At 40.6% G+C, this 16,548-nt stretch overlaps 2 protein-coding genes across 4 annotated transcripts; both read right to left on the bottom strand.

The window, feature by feature from the left end:
* Positions 1–339: 339 nt before the first annotated feature.
* LOC116603298 lies at positions 340–7,383 on the bottom strand. Its single transcript, XM_032364315.2, has 4 exons — positions 7,101–7,383; positions 3,794–3,897; positions 2,307–3,150; positions 340–2,002 (listed from the first exon to the last, which is right to left on the bottom strand). Exons 1-4 carry the CDS (start codon positions 7,377–7,379, stop codon positions 1,247–1,249), a joined length of 1,983 nt encoding a protein of 660 aa, XP_032220206.2. The 5' UTR covers positions 7,380–7,383; the 3' UTR covers positions 340–1,246.
* Positions 7,384–9,022: 1,639 nt separating this feature from the next.
* Positions 9,023–14,223, bottom strand: LOC116603321 (protein starmaker). Of its 3 annotated transcripts, none has more exons than XM_048720821.1 (3): positions 14,066–14,223; positions 13,325–13,425; positions 9,023–11,552 (listed from the first exon to the last, which is right to left on the bottom strand). In XM_048720821.1, the coding sequence occupies exons 2-3, from the start codon at positions 13,334–13,336 to the stop codon at positions 9,546–9,548; spliced, it is 2,019 nt and encodes a 672-aa protein (XP_048576778.1). In that variant the 5' UTR covers positions 13,337–13,425; positions 14,066–14,223; the 3' UTR covers positions 9,023–9,545. The 3 variants fall into 3 exon arrangements, with proteins under 3 accessions (XP_048576778.1, XP_048576777.1, XP_048576779.1); XM_048720820.1 differs by having other exon boundaries at positions 13,325–13,376; XM_048720822.1 differs by lacking the exon at positions 13,325–13,425.
* Positions 14,224–16,548: the final 2,325 nt, after the last annotated feature.

Genomic DNA, 16,548 nt, shown 5'->3' with positions numbered 1-16,548 from the left:
ACTATTACGTATAGAAATGGGGCGAACATTGTAATTGTATACTCCTATTTCAAATAAAGTTGCACTCTCAGAATCTGTATTGTGACCCGCGGGACTTCATGGGTATTAAAAAATACAAAGAATAAGCAAATAAATACATGTTAAAGCCGCATTGTCACCAGTTTACTTCCTGTCGATTACGTAACAATATCCGATGATTTTTAACGGAAAACGCAAAAAAATATTTCAAAATATTGAAAGCAGTGTGTCTATTGAAAGTTTCTTTGAGTATGTGATTGATAATTTAGAGCGGATGGCCTGTTAAATATCTCGGATTTTAATAAATTCTTTTGTCTTTTAACTGTTGAGGTTTCCGTCGGACCTCCGAAAGTAAACTGGTGACAATGCGGCTTTAAGAAAGCTTTTACATTCTTGGTTACGAACCTCTAAACGGTCGGTTCAGAGATCAGGATTAAGCCATTTATTCGTTACCCATGAACCACTGCGGGCTACGATACATTGATTCACGGGTGCAACCTTCATTGAAACAGGTGTATAATGAAATTCCAAATTAATGTAATTCTACAAAAAAGGACGAGTAAATACACTTTTTTCTATCCTTGTACACTAATTGTTGTTGTAAACTAGCCCTCTTTAAAGCCGTCGTAGTATCTGTCGTAGCCAACTTGTGTGACAGGTCATGACAGCTTGTGTGACAGGTCATGACGGCTTGTGTGACAGGTCATGACGGCTGCGAAGCAGACTAGGCAGTTTTTGTTCAGTCATTGATACCCTTATTATCGTTTTTAATTTGTACAGGCACAGCCTAAAATCCGTCACATTATATTAGTTTGTTTGAATATACAATGGCACCGGTGGCCAGCACTTTCTTCACCAGCTCGCAATGTCCAGTAAAAGCTAATTATTTCTAAAGTACTGTATTTGGATACCTCCATCAAGCGGCCATCCTATCACTGTTGGGAGGTCGACTGCTTTATAGTGATAAAACTGTAAAAGACTAGTAGTATAAAGGGGACAGCTCAGCACACCTTCCCCTAATAGGGCCCCGCCGAATGGTCCCCTAAAATTCTGTGCTTACAGTAAAAGGCAAATGGTTGGGCTGTATTCCTGTTCAGCCTGAATGACCAGCTACTCCTTAAATCTTGTTCAACTTGAGTAACCTATCTAACCGGTTCTATATTTCTGTTCAGCCGGATTATTTGCTATCATCCGTCTTACATCTACCTCGATCACTTGAGTTTTCCCTTCATGAACTACTTTCCAGTTTCTTCACGGGCTTCTTTTTCTTCTTTCTCACCGATCCAGCCCCAGTAAAAGATCCCGGGTCCTGCTTTTTTGTCTGCATAATAACCTCAACATTCTCCTCCTCGATCTCCTCAAAGTCAAACGTCTTCTGCAAACGACTCGCCTGATTCTGCATTTGAATCAAACTAGAATGATATTCGGATCCCCTTCGCAGCGACCCATCATTGTTCGGCCCATCTTCGGAGCTGAGTCGTCGCATCGGACGCATAAATGGCGTGTTGCCGAAGTCTGGAGAGTCGCATTCGGGAGCAGTTTCAATTGTCCCAAGCTCTGTTTTGAGCATGCGCTCGTATTTCTTCAGCATAAATGTTTTCTGATTAGAAGATATACTGTTCCTTCTCTGCGTCACCTGGTTAATAATCTTTTCTGTGATCAACTCCTGGAGCTTTGTTGTGCTCAAACTAACCGAACTTTTTCGTCTCTGTCCGTTTAGCGTTTTTTTTGATGTTCCCTTGTTGATCTCCTCTTCTTCATTGACAACGTCTTGGCCCGTTTCTCCATTGGCTCTACTTGTCAACTCGTTGCTTTCGGCTAGCCCCGGGAATAGGCAAGGTGATCGTGGGCCCCTATCGGAACCTGTAGCGGCTACTGACTTCCGTCGTTGAGATTTGGACGTTAGCTGATAAGGGTCCCTCCCCATGAGAGCACTCACAGCCAGAGACATCCGTCGCCTAGGACTGCCGCCCCAGTTAACAATCTAAAAGAAAAACCGTCATTAAATGTTATGGCGAACAGTTTCGCTAACTCGTCCCGGAATAAAATGTGGCGCGCGCATTTATTTTTGGAACCATAAAAATTTGGTATGAGATTATACAATAAAGAATCTATCCTTTTAGGATAAGGAAAGAATGTCTTTGACAGAGTTTATGTACCATGTGGGGTTGCTAGGAATCGCAGGAAAATTGATCTTGACATGGCAGCCATAATGCATAACCGTGCTACATATATTTTGTATATATTTTTTGTATTTAACATGAAACTATATGGGGTGCGCAACTTACAGGGATATTGGCTGGCCCGCTGCTAGCCGGAGATTGGCCCCTCATTCCAGCATTTTCGTGGCCGATCTCAGTTTCGTCTTGACCCACTCCCGTGTCTTCTCGGCACAATTTCGTATCTTCTCGGGCCATCCTCGTGCTGGCACGGCTCATCCTCGTGTCTTCTCGGCTCAATTTCGTATCTTCTCGGGCCATCCTCGTGCTGGCACGGCTCATCCTCGTTTCTGCTCGGCTCAATTTCGTATCTTCTCGGGCCATCCTCGTGCTGGCACGGCTCATCCTCGTTTCTGCTCGACTCATATTTGCTTCTTCCCGAACCGTTTCCTGGTCTTCCTCGTTAAATTCATGAAGAGAAACACCAGACCTGCAATTGCGATTAGAAAGCAGCGTGCTTGTACGCCTTAACCCGAGATGACGATCCTCGTATTCGGCTGTAATCTCTTCGCCTCTATCAACTCCTGTGACTTCTTGCTTGTTTATAGCCTCCACATAGCGGTCATTGTCATGGCAACCCTGCAGTGGATCTCTCTTCTCCTTCTCCTTCTCTTTCTCCTTCTCCTCCGTGACTGCTGTTTTAACCTCTAACACTTTCATATGTGCAAATTCCTCTTGCTTGATCATTCCAGTGTCTTCATTTGCTGCCCCAACTCTTTGTCTGACAAAACGCGATCCGTCGTATGTCTTCATACGCGTTAGTTTCCGCTGAAGGAATGCCCCCATGTCGCGTCTTCCCACAAGCCTCAGTGTGCCGGGATCAGTGTACGACCGGTCTCGAATCGGAACATTTTTTGTAGGTGCTTTGTCGGTATGTTGGCAAGAACCCCTCACCGGTGGCTGGGTTATCAGGCTGTAGAAAGATCAACAACGGTCAACTTGTGTTAATGTGCACTCCCCCTAGAGCTAGACAAAGGCTGGAATTTGATATCTTTCGGGGGCGTGTCTGAAGGGGTGGTACTTCATTGACCACGGATCAGTTTAATCGGCTCTTTTTCTATCCAAATACATACATAGAATTAACCGTCTTCTGCTTATTACCAAGGAAGGGGCCAACCGGAGTCAAGCCCCACTCATCACATGAGGAGGTTGGGGTCCGGACCCATCAGATCCCCTCCCACTGGACACTCCCCTGGTTTGTAATAGCGAGAGTAAGTAGATAAGGGAATTAGAGTAATAAACAGACACCAATCTCTGGCTAAACGAAACGCAAGTTACGTTAGACTATCTTAAAAATATGTTGACTTCTTTCCTCGAATTTGAAAACAGGTTGTCGCAACTTTTTCTGGCCATCTTGCGTATAGTTTCGCCATCCAATGCGAGATGGCCCAAAACCCACGCAAGATATAACTGGCGGTAACTTAAGTCTCCTTTGGTCAGGACTCAAGTAGAAGTATCTCAGCCTAGTCCCAGGCCTTCAAACCGGGTTTCCTGTGCTCGACGAGCTTAGCCACAGAAAACCCAATCAGAACCTGGGTAAGAACGCATATTTTTACCATTGTTCCATCCTTGCCCTCGTTTCTGCGCCCTTTCTTAGACGAGTAAATATCCCAACTGCATCTTCCAAATAGTAGGCCGTGTCACGCGCTTTGAAATTCATCTGTAAGAAAATAACGAATTTATCAGGCTATCCACACTCTAAATTTTCACATCTCGAAGAAACTTTAAATAAACACATCTTGCCGCTTTAACATGAATGCAAAACCTTTATTTAAAGGGTTAAAGGGTTTCTCTGATCTTCAAAACCCTTTATTTGTCTCTTTCTTAGTTCCTCTATACAATAGGATCATAACTAAAATTGGAGGCATTTTGTAAATAAAGTAATTATCCAATCACAGCAAAGTACCCATCCCCTCCCCCTTGGTTTTTGTATGCCAGGCTATCACTTGAAATTCTTTGAAGCTGTTTGACACCCTGAAAATAAAATGCCACCATCAATATCGAAAAACACGCACTTATAGTTGACTAAACGATGAACACCCAGAAAGCACTGTCGACTCGATGCTAATGCGTTGTAATAAGCTAAGTACAGCAACTAAAACACTAGTGTAAAAAGTTTTACTTGATACAAAATTTAATCGAGAGTTTCTAACTTTTCCCCTCTGTTCTTCTATCTAAATCACGAGGTATTAAAGTTATTTTAAACTGTTCTTTAAAGCAGTTAATTCATACCAGGGGTCTACTATAAAGCCGGAGATTGTACATAGACTTTACTTAATTTTCTCAAAAGTTTCACGTGTGATCGAAATGCAACAGCGTACAGTGAATGTATCAAACAATATAAGTACTTATAAAAAAAATAAGCGAGAGAGAGAGGGGGGGGGCTTAAACTTAAACAACCTATTCTGGGTGCAAGTTTACTTGTGTGACCACAGTCATTGTACTCCACTGGACACGTAAATTTTTTTTTCTTCAAAATCTTATCTTTCTTAGTCCACCCAAAATGTAGTTTTCATAATTTAATTCTTTATCATCAGGGTGTTGACTATAGATTTTCAAGTGTGACAGTATTTAGAATTAGAAGGGTGTTATTATTTTTTTGGACACAACCCATGTATTCTAGCATAAACAGGAATTTTTAAAGGAAATCCAAGGTGCTAAGCAATAAATAATAGTTTTTAGTACTTTCCTAAATTGTTGGTCAACCCTCCGTGTTTATAACCAATGTGTGTAATTGTATAACCATATACTTTCCTGGTATAACTTCCCCTTCTGGTGAAATTTCATTTGTCATGTCAACTAACTGAAATTTATGAATATTGTTAAATTTTACAAGTCTTGTGCACACTAGAAACAATTCTGCATTATTTTGGCCTAAAAGTGTAGTAAAGCAGCAGAAATGATAATGATTTTGAATGTAATATGCTGAGATTGCATTGCTTCTATTATTTTATGCCACTAATTTACTTTGCGTATTCTAGTGGGGAATTATGTGATCCTGTGCTTTGCAAGTGTGCACCAGAAATTAAAGCTAGCCACCATCATCTCCAGAAAACCAACCCAACAACCCCTTTCCAAATACTCCAAAGCATTAAGACGTCATGAGAAAAATTTGGTGACAGTTAACTTATATGATGTCTTTAGAAGAAAATCACCCATCTGGATCTGTCTGGATCTGGATCTGTATGGGTGTGTTCATTAGAGAAAGCCCTACAGAAAACAACAGACAGAATCATTTTCGAACATTAAAAATCATATTTTTGATATCAAATCAGGCATCCCATTTTAGCCTGACAATGTTTTGAAAATTACAAAATAATATAACTGAATGATCAATTGTCAATTACACCCACATGAACTCTCTTCTTTTGAACAGAAATTCTGTCCGCTTCACTAAAAGGTGCAACTTAGTTTACACGAACTTCTCATCCTATAAAACAATAGATAACAGGGGTTTGATGTATAAGCACTAAACTTCTGATTCCTTTCCATGCAGAAGTCTTTAAATGTAGGGATGTATCTTTATACCAAGCCAAAGAGAATACGGCAGAAATTGCTTTGTATATTTGGCAGTCTCCACTCAAACATCATGCACTGGATTTACGTAAAATAAGTTTAAGATAGGTATAGAATGATTTTTTTTCTGCATACTGCAGAAAATTCCGCTTGTCATGTATCTCAATAGCATATCCCTTGAAAAAATATCCCAGATAAATCATAGGGCAGAATGACTGGACATTTCCGTATGCCATAAATTAAAAGACAGAAATCACTGGCGCGTTACCTCATTAACTAGCCGGCGGGAGGTTCAAATACAGAGAAAATGGCGAAATGACCGTCAAGGCGCACGACTAAAACTGTCATAACTAACTAACGCTTTAGTTTCGAACAGCCTTTCACAGGACCCATGTTAAGCAAGAGTAGATCTTTATACTGATATGCATCATATGTCGTTTGGTTGGAAAAACCAGGGTATGTTGGGCTCTTGAATATCAGTCATTTTTCGTATAAATTTGTATGGGCAAGAAACTAGGTAAGGTCCTGAAATGCCTTTCATGGGATTCCGGTAGAGCACGATTTTAGCTTCATAATGATACTTTTTACGTAAAAATCGACCGAGAAAACACCCCTGCATATACTCATGTGCTCACGAGGCCAGTCACTTTTAAGTTCATCGATTATCTTTTTTAGCAACTGCTACTGTAGCACCCCAACCAAAACGAAAAGACAAGACAACAAAAGTTTACCACAACTCTGCTTCTTGCTTGTTTTAGTCAGCTACCTTTCTTCTGCGACTTTGATGTATGCGAGTTACCTCAAACACGCTCTCAGGTACCGGACGTGAGATTCCATGATACGGCATGTCACTTGCGAAAACGTAAACAAAAACTAAATGGCGCGGTACCCATGGGTTACCCACAAGGTATTCGCTTGTTCAAAGCATCAAAATGATGACAAACTATTGTAGATTCTGCCGATGTATTCCCTTTTTTGCTGACACCGTCCGGACCTAACGAAAATCCCAACTTTCTCTGATCGATCGTGCGCACATGAGGGCGAAATTTTGAGTGACTTTCGCCGTAAATCTTGAAATAAATATTTTCTCGCCACGATCGCACTGATTCTCTTATCAAAATGGCGTCCGGGTTCCTCTAGCATGCAGTAAACGCAATAAATCATAGGTAAGAGTATTATTCGGCCGGCAGAAGAACGTTTTCTGCGTGGCTCTCTCGCTGCGACTATGGCCGCCATTTTGCATAATAAGGAGTAAACTGATACCTCCAATTTTAGTTATGATCCTAACTGCTATACTCTTTGTTTTTTCCCCACAACATCTTAATCTTAATCTTTGCGTTTCTCTACCTCTTTAATTCTTGCCGCCTCTCGCCTGAGGATCTCGGCCTTGACTCGGTGGGGCAATGATGGCGGCTTGGACAGAAGCTTGTAATTCATACTCGGTCTGTACGGCACGTCTTGCGTGGTGTGAGGGGCAAGGGGTCTGCGAATGCTCTTAATATCGTGGTCCATCCGTACAGCGAGAGATGAGCGAAGGCCGCTTCTATCCCCAAGAATGAGGGTTTGGAGTGGTATCACCCCTGGGGATGAAAGACGGCAAAATATCACGGAAGTTTCCCAGTACATATCTACAAAGGAAATAGTCATTTCTGGGAGGAGGGAGGGGGGGGGGGGGGGTGGTTAAGCCACATTGTCACCTTACTTCCGACGGAAACCTAAACAGACGAGACAAGAGACAAAAAAATTCTATTAGAATCCTTCCTTTTTCCAAGGAGGGACCATTACTTAGAAGCATTAGTTAGGAATTTTTTCCCAAAAATATTCCCAGCAGCACAACTAGTTCGACTCCACAAATTTTTCAGCAGAACCATTGGGGACGTTTTTTTCCCCAGTAAAAAAAATAAAATAAATAAAACAGGCTGCGATTCTCCTTTCACTGCCCCTTTTTCATCCAAAAAAAAAATTCAATACAAATATCATGAAATGATTATGCCTCGCAAAGGTAAGGGCAAAGAAAAACCGCTTACAAGTTAAACTAAAAACTCTCTATTCTAACTGTTCAGTGGTGGTATAGGGGGGGAGGCGGGTCAAACACAACCTCTCTTAGCAAGAGTTTTGATTCATGACAGTCCAACGACTCCCCACCCGGGGAGGGTTCGAGTCAATTGTCCTTGGATGTACATTCCAAATAAGGAAAAAACCTTCTCTAGGCAAAAATCGCTCACAAATTACAACCGATGATAATAACTGTAGTCATGAAAGCATTAATGCCCTAAAAGCGATTAAAGATGCGATACTTGGTACCTTCTTTCTCAAGCTGGAGTTGGTAAATTATTTCCTGTAGATCTTTCATCTCTTCCTCGTATTTTCTCAAACAGTCCTCTTTCTTTCGTTCAAGTTTCTGCACTGCTGTAGATAACCGAACATTTTCTCGGCGGTCATAGCATGTAAAAGCTTTTTGTCTGTTTTTAGACGAGAAATGAAAGCAGACGAGTAGGTTTTTCTCGTTTTGTCTTTTTACTCCTGCTGTTTTAAGATCCGTCATTGCCTTGCTGGTTAAGTAAACGAATTCTATGTATTTTTATCAACCAAATATTTCCTGAATGATACCATAAAAAATTCTATCGTCAAAAGTTTCTGTAGTAGCGGCAAAACAGGTCTAAATGTAGAACCATTGTTGCTAAGGGGAATGGAAGCAATCTCGCTATACATGGCGCCCCGTGGATTTTATTATTTCACTGGGTAATTAATCTGGAATCCAAGGCAAGTTTATTTACTAAGAGGTTGTGAAGAAACAACGGGTTGGTTGTTGGTGAGCAGGTTTGTGGCTAATTAGGGAAGAGAACGTCGCACCCCTTTCATTGAGAACAAAAGAAAAACAAATTTATCGCAGCCTTAAAGGTGCCGGCGAGCTATTTCAATTCTTAATGGCTACAAAAATGTTGCAATGTTTCTAGATGAGTATTATCATAACGTTATCAGGAGCACACTCTTTCAGTATTAGTGAAATTTAGCACAGTGAACCTTTTTATGGTCTCATTCTCGCAATTGCAATGGGAACAGTTGGCGGAGCAATTTATCGGGCGTGAACATGATGCTTGCTTCGCTAGGCAAATGGGAAAAACGCAAGCAAGAATCTCAGTCAAAGGCAATATTATGGCTAACACAAGCGGGAATAGGTTAAGATATGCGGATATGCACATGATACAATCGAGAATCGCTCAAACACAAATATGCGCGCCTTAAGAGAGAATGATCGGTGAATAGCATACGTTTTCATTAGTAATTTATTTCTCATTTATGTAATTTCTAGAATATATAGTAACTATGAATGTATATCATGACAGGTATAGTTTTTTTATGTTGTTAATCGTATGTATTACTTAAATATGTTTTACAATATAGCATGTCAGAGGGAATATCTCTTTTTTAGAAAACAAGCTCTTAATTGAACGCCGTGTAGGGCGCTTGCGGTGCTTAAAACCAACCAAACAATAATATCTACAAATAGACGAAGAAAAGCGATACAGATAAAAAAACGTTTTTCATAGAGCCAACAACCATCGTTGATTCTCTGATCTGCCTACGTTTAGCCTCGTTCACTTCACTGGTCACAAGAGACCATACATCATGGTCTCTGACTGGTCTTATTATAATAAGCAATCCAAATACCATGCCAACCATGTTGATGCACATTCCAAAAAGATCCAAAAATCACCTGTAAATAACTCCAATCGATAAAATATAATAATGTCCACAATTTCCACCAAACTCCAACCCATTTCCTCCTTCCTACGAGAAATAGCTTTCACTGTTGTTTACGCTACCATTGCTTTTGTTTGCGCGCTTTGAGATTTTGTCTCGTGCTGTCGGCTTGGCGGCCTTGCCCGCCTCCCCCTGACCATGGGCTTCTGGTTCACTGGAGGGCTCCTCATCTGTGTCTTGCTCAGGGGGGGAATCGGCATCGGAAGGTGAGTTCACAGGCGACGAATTCTCATCCTCTGTTCGTGGCGAAAGAGCAGCTTCTGATTTGGGCTCCTCTTCCGGTGACGTCACATCTTTAGCATCGTCATCGCTGACTTCATCTTTTTCGGAGTCGTCGTCATTTTCTACCTCTTCCTCGTCTTCATCGCTGACTTCTTCTTCAGACTCGCCTTTTGCAACCTCCGTACCGTCGTTTTTGGTGACATCTTTAGTTGCGTGTCCATCACCGTCATTTACGGAATCCTTTCTTGATTGACTAGAAGAACGTGAGCTGTTTTCAAATGCTTTCTTTTTCTCTTTGGAGTTTTTCTTGCCACCGTGATTGTCAATTTCATCTTCATTTTTCGGTGAGGCTGTGTTTTCCTTAGTGTGCTTTTTGTGTTCCAGGGAAACCCGTTTACCCTTCAATTCCCTCTCAATCTTTTTCTTCTCGGATTCTATTGTTTTACGAACTTGCTCTTGAATCAGAATATCGGAGTTCTCCTCGAAGGTTTCCGTGATCTCTTCGTCGATCACCTCCTCTGCCGGAACATCATCGATCAGCCTCTCTACCCTTGTTGTTCTGTCTTCTTTGATCATTTCTCCCCTCTCCGACTGCTTTCCGCTAGCTTCGTATAGCTTGACGGCAATCGATGACTGCTTGGCTTCGTTGAGCTCCTCGGTATTTCTCTTAGTCACTTTGTGTATTGGCTTTGCCTTGTCCTCTACGAGCATATCGCCCCATTCCGACCTCATTCCGCTCGCTTCGAACAGCTTTTGCGCAATCGATGACTTTTCGGATTCCTCGAGGTCCTCGATATTTCTCGGGATTTCCCCAAGTGGCGCCACTTTCTTTGGAGGTTTTTTCGGGTTTTTAAAAACAGTTTGTTTTGCTTCTTTCGAGATCTTGTTGATCGAAGGCAAAGTAATGTCGGGTGATTCACCGACATTTGGTGGTGTAACCGATAAATTAATATTCTGAAAGCTCTCCTGTTTGGAAATCAGACGTTTATCAATGAGTGGTTTTGAAGCAGGCGGTTCGTCGTCTTCAGTCAGTGGAGGCTTTTGTCTGTTAGGAGCCTTGAAAACCTTATTGGGAGATTTATGGGTAAAGCTTGCATCCCCCGGATCGGAAAAACGAGGGGACTTCTTTAACAAGAGATTCCGGGGGGACACGCCAGTATGCCCATAGTCCATATGCATGAAGCGACTCCCCCTTTCTACCGCCACGTATTCACCATGATCAATAATTGTCGACGGTTCTGAAACAAGTTTGCCGTCCAATGTATACAGATGATTTATCGGAAAATTACATTCAATGTTGCTGTCCTGTACGTTCGCGAGAACAGTCGGCATATCAGTAAGCATGAACCTTTTGAGAATTATCTTTCTGGGGGGGTTAAGTATTTTTCCGTTAGTATACACTTTTATTCTCTTTATGGCGAATTTCTCCGCCTCGTAAACCTTTCTTGCGCGGCCGGAATGGGGAAGATTGCGTTGCATGCGCGGAAATTTCACTGAAGCCCTATAGTTCGACCGGGACACCCCGTACTCGATTTTCTTGAACGCCTCGCGCCCGATCGCCACATATTTCCCACCATTTTGCAGGTCGTCTACGCTTTTGATATGATGACGTCCTTGTGGTGTAACGATTTTACGCACTGCGTCAGAGCATTTCGCATAGCGCGTTGCATTGTCGAGAAACGTATCGAATGTTCTGTAGTATCGATGGTTGATAACTATATCCTTTCCTTTTGAGAACGGGTCACCATTTTTATAAATTGTTATTCTCGTCGCCTGAACTGCCGCAGCTGATGCCATCGTGTTTGTGTTGTTCTAAAAACAAAAAGATAAATAACAGTTAAGAGAGAAAGAGAGAGAGAGAGAGAGAGAGAGAGAGAGAGAGAGAGAGAGAGAGAGAGAGAGAGAGAGAGAGAGAGAGAGAGAGAGAGAGAGAGAGAGAGAGAGAGAGAGAGAGAGAGAGAGAGTTTTTGCAGACAGCAAAACTCTTTTTCCGACACTCAGGCTGTTTATGTGCTTTAATGAAACTTGTTGAGATATTGAACTGACAAAACAGGGTTCAACATCCATAATAGTAACGTCTAGGTAAAAAAAAATTAAGGTTAGTTCTTTCTAGAATGACTATGCAAGACATTATTGATTTCGCACCATAACACTCGGCCCATTTATACCCGATACAATTTTGACAAAACTTGTATTATACGACTAAAAATGGGTTTTGACCGTACAGGCCGGTTCAGACAACACCATTTAGTCGTATGCGACCTGTCTACGACATGTCATAACCCTGAATTGCGCACTACGACTTTCGTAGGCGAGCATCGTAGCGGAATCGTAGGCGGATTTACACTCTACGACTCGAGCGAGTAGAAGTATCGCACACAACTAAATCGTACTGTCTAAATCAGCTTTACGACATGCCAACGACTGACGCACCCAACTCGACTTGTAGAAGAGCTATGAGCAAAGCATCAAAAGCTTAAGACTAATCATAGGAATAAAAATGCGTTAAACGCGTGATTTCATTTGCGATTGTATACGAGATTCCCCGCGTGCAAGGTACGATACGACCTGTGGTAGAAAAACCGGTACACTACACGGCGTTGGTCAAAATCGCGTCGTTTCAATGCGTAAATGGACCTAAAGGAAGCAATTTCTATTTTCTTACGCTTGCGCTCAATCAGTTCCCGCTTGTTGCGTCCTAACAATAAACCTCTTAGAGAACTAGACTTTTATTTTGGGGCTTCTTTTCAAGGAAACTCGTCATCAAAAAGATGAAGTTAAGATGGTAAACAGAAACCTCGAGAAGTGGGTTGTCAGGAATGGCAAATAGAACGAGTGATTTTCGCATAGATTAGCCTTACCAATAATTGCTTTTCGTCCAATTACGAAATGACGAAATAAAAAATATTTCAAATAGGAAAAAGCTACTAGCTAAGTTAATTCTAGGTAAAAGAGCCACAGGCGTTTTCATTTTCTTTTCCGGTAATATGTTTATGAGTCGTAAAACTGGCGACACGGGTGTTACTGTGTTTCATTCGAAAAACGGAAAGTATGGGGAAAGGCAAATGAACAACTATTAAGAAAGAAAAAAGAAAAAAAAAATCTAGAAGAGAAAAAAAACTATAAGAGAAAAAAAAGTTATTCCGCCTTTCTTTACTTCATCAAGTGATTTTTGATTAGCTTCTAGCCAATACACCATTAACACAAACATTTAGTTATCTGGGCATGTAATTGTATCATTGAATGAGTGAAACATTTGCATTTCCCTCAGGTTTAAGGGCTTTTATACAGGTGCAATGTTGACCGCGGAGAACAACACGTCTGAATAAAACATCAATTGACACCCCTGCCGGTGTCTCATAGCTTAAAACGAATAAAGATCCAGATCGAAAAAAATGTCTAGTAACTAAGCGACCACGAAGCTCTTTAGACAAGCATTCAGAATTAAAAAAACGGTTTAAAGAGAATTTGTGAGGCAGAGATTAGGAAAACGTGAATTCTCCCGAATCACCCCCTTTTAAGAACGCTTGGTTTATTCAGTGTAATACGAGAGGAGATAAAAAAATATTGCTTGTTCATTTTACCTTCTCTTTCATCTAGATTTACTGACTTGTCTCCATTTCTTCCTGTCTTGCTCTGTGCGGCAAAAAGAAAGATAATCTTGTAAAGCTTTCTTTTTTTCTTCCTTAAGAAACAATAATAATTTTTCATCCTGAAACTTTTTGGATAGCCAGTAACATTTTACTCCTAATCTTAATAAATTTGATGCGACTGAGCGTTAAGTATTAGTATTTTTAAGTTTATGTTAAATCAAGAGAGCATAAGATATCTTATGCTCTCTTGGTTAAATTTAATAGTCATAGTTAAAGTGTGACCGAGCGCGCTGTATATTTTGACCCTGATCGCCTTGACAACACTGTAAATAATGGCAAGGAAACTCACAGAATCACAAACTTCAAATCGTGAATTATTGAGTACTCATTGATAGTTTTGAAGCCAAGTGACATTTTGTATAACTTTGTATTCAATATTTCGATTTTATTAATTATACTCGGGTCATCTTTAGATATATTGTTTGAATGTATTCAGTCCAAATGATTAGGTCGATAGCTTTGTTTATGACAGCATTCGAAAGTGGCTAAGGATATTCTTAAAACACACCAAAAAGCTCCGTGTTCTTTTGCTGGCCTAATAATCCCACCGCTTTGGCATCATACTTTGTTTTGTTTCTTCACGTAATGCAATCACTAAACTTAGCGATTTAACACAAAGAAACATGCAGATTGCACTCTAACATAGAACGAACGAGAGACATTAGAACTCACCACGATTCCAGAGCGAGGTCCAGAGATTTACAGCTCGCTTTTCTGTGAATTGATCCTTTGGGAATGGGAAAGTGTTACCCCTTTTGGGAATTAGCAATGTTCCGGAGTCTTGGCAAAGCTTACATACAATATGGCGTCTAACATTATGACGTAAGTGACATATGTAAATTTTCAATACATAAATCAAGTGCAGTGTTGCCTATTGTTTGGCTTAATTGATTCCCTGTTAGCTAACCAAAACAGAGTATAATATGCAATAAACACATGGTCCATGTGAAGTGACAAATTCTAAGGAAAAAAAGAGTACATTTTTGTACATTGAAATGTAAACAAACACAAATTTGAATGGTTTTAAAAATGAATTGAACAGATGCTATAAGGTTTTATCCTTTCATCGAGTTTTGACGTAACCATGGGAACGTGAAATCCATACAATAATTATCTATATCTAGTAAGGTGAGCCACAGGAAGCCCAAGGCTCACAGTGAGATTTGAGCTGTTTAAGGCGAGCGGCGAGCAGAGGTCAGTAAGATATAGTACACTTCATGAGGAGCTTTGATAGGGAAAAAAAGTGACGTAAGGGTGAGTTCAAACCACCCTTACAAAAACACCCTTTAAAATCCGCAACACCTTTGAGCGGCCTGGCTTTATGCGCTTGACATCTCACAGGGTGTAATGTTACCGCTAATGGGTCCTTGTTTATATTTCTATCAATATCTAGTCAAACAGTTTTCAGTAGCGAAGTATAAATAACTACACTCAAGGCAAGTAAATGTTAAACTGATAATAACAGCAACAATAGGGAGAAATCATTTTAATACTCTATAACTTTAAAACAGTATTTACAAAACGTTATTTATGAACAAAACACTAAAAGAATGCAATTGATATCAACCGAGTAAAGCAAACGTTTCTGTAAATAGGCGTGTTGTATCTAGTAATCAAAACTTATTTATTGCCGTTTCGTTAGCCGACTCTATAATCCGGAAAACGGATATTTCAGGCTTTCTAATTTAGGGCGCATCTTACTCGACTGCTTAGTCGCTAGCTGTATCGCTGGAATATCGGATGGATTACATTAGATAGATTCCAACGTGCCGCAACAAAGATAGCTATTTTTATTTATTGCCGTTTCGTTAGCCGACTCTATAATCCGGAAAACGGATATTTCAGGCTTTCTAATTGAGGGCGCATCTTACTCGACTGCTTTGTCGCTAGCTGTATCGCCGGAATCACGGGTAGATTACATTAGATAGATTACAACGTGCCCCAACAAAGATAGCCATTTTACAAAAGAAAAAATATCACTACTTGGTTAAGGCTTGCCCTTTCCGTTAACAACTTCGGGGGCGATGTATGAGTCTATGTGGCTCAAGTGGTGGGCCCGTGGCACGCGGCATTTAGCCAGGCTTGCGTTGACGGCGCTCCCGAAGTCGATAATCACCGGGTTGAAATTGCCAGCTTCTCCCTCCAGGACCAGACTGAATTCAATTTAGTACCAAAGGCCTTCATATTGAATTTAATCAGCGAACTTGAAGAGCCCATGGCCCGACAGTGTAAAAAGGATGCATCATTTTCGTCCACCAGTTTTACGGGATGTTGCTATGCGGATTTCTTACAAGTTGTTTGAGATCGAGCGATTACGTAGACTTATAGAAAATGCTGGATACGAGTTCAAAAAAGACGTTAGCTGGCAAGGAAACGCAGTTGTCGAAGAAGACGAAGAGGAATCGCTCGATCCACTCCAGAAACTAGAACTAGCGCGAAATCGGGCAGGGAAAACCAAGTCGGCCACACCCACGTGCCGCAGCTCGATTATCGTGCGCACCCCCGAAGGGCGGATTTCCCGCGAAATTGAGATAATCTGGTGGACAGGCTTGTATGAGGATACTGACATAGCGAAACTTGAAATTAGATTCTTTGTTAACAAAGTATTTTTCAATTAAACTGTTTGTATTCCAGCTAACAATTCTTTTTCTGTATTCTTTTTAATGTTAATAAATAAATGTTAACAAAAATGGTCTCGTTGATCTTCATTTTACTGATTAACTAGTGTCCAGGTGATATTATCAATTAAAATTCGAGGACTATTATACAAACAATCTTAGCTCTAAGACAATACCACAGATAAACTAGTATCCAAGTGATATCATCAGCTAAAATTAGAGGACTATTATACAAGCAATCTTAGCTCTAAGACAATACCACAGATAAAAACTATTATCCAAGTTATATAATCAGCTAAAATTAGGGGACTATTATACTAGCAATCTTAGCTCTAAGACAATACCACAGATAAACTAGTATCCAGGTGATATTATCAGCTAAAATTAGAGGACTATTATACTAGCAATTTTAGCTCTAAAACAATACCACAGATAAACTAGTATCCAAGTGATATAATCAGCTAAAATTAGAGGACTATTATACTAGCAATCTTAGCTCTAAGACAATACCACAGATAAAATAGTATCTAAGTGATA

This window comes from Nematostella vectensis, chromosome 13, assembly GCF_932526225.1.
Source record: "Nematostella vectensis chromosome 13, jaNemVect1.1, whole genome shotgun sequence".
NCBI classification, from domain to species: Eukaryota; Metazoa; Cnidaria; class Anthozoa; order Actiniaria; family Edwardsiidae; genus Nematostella; species Nematostella vectensis.
This window is presented reverse-complemented; position numbering and strand designations above follow the sequence as displayed.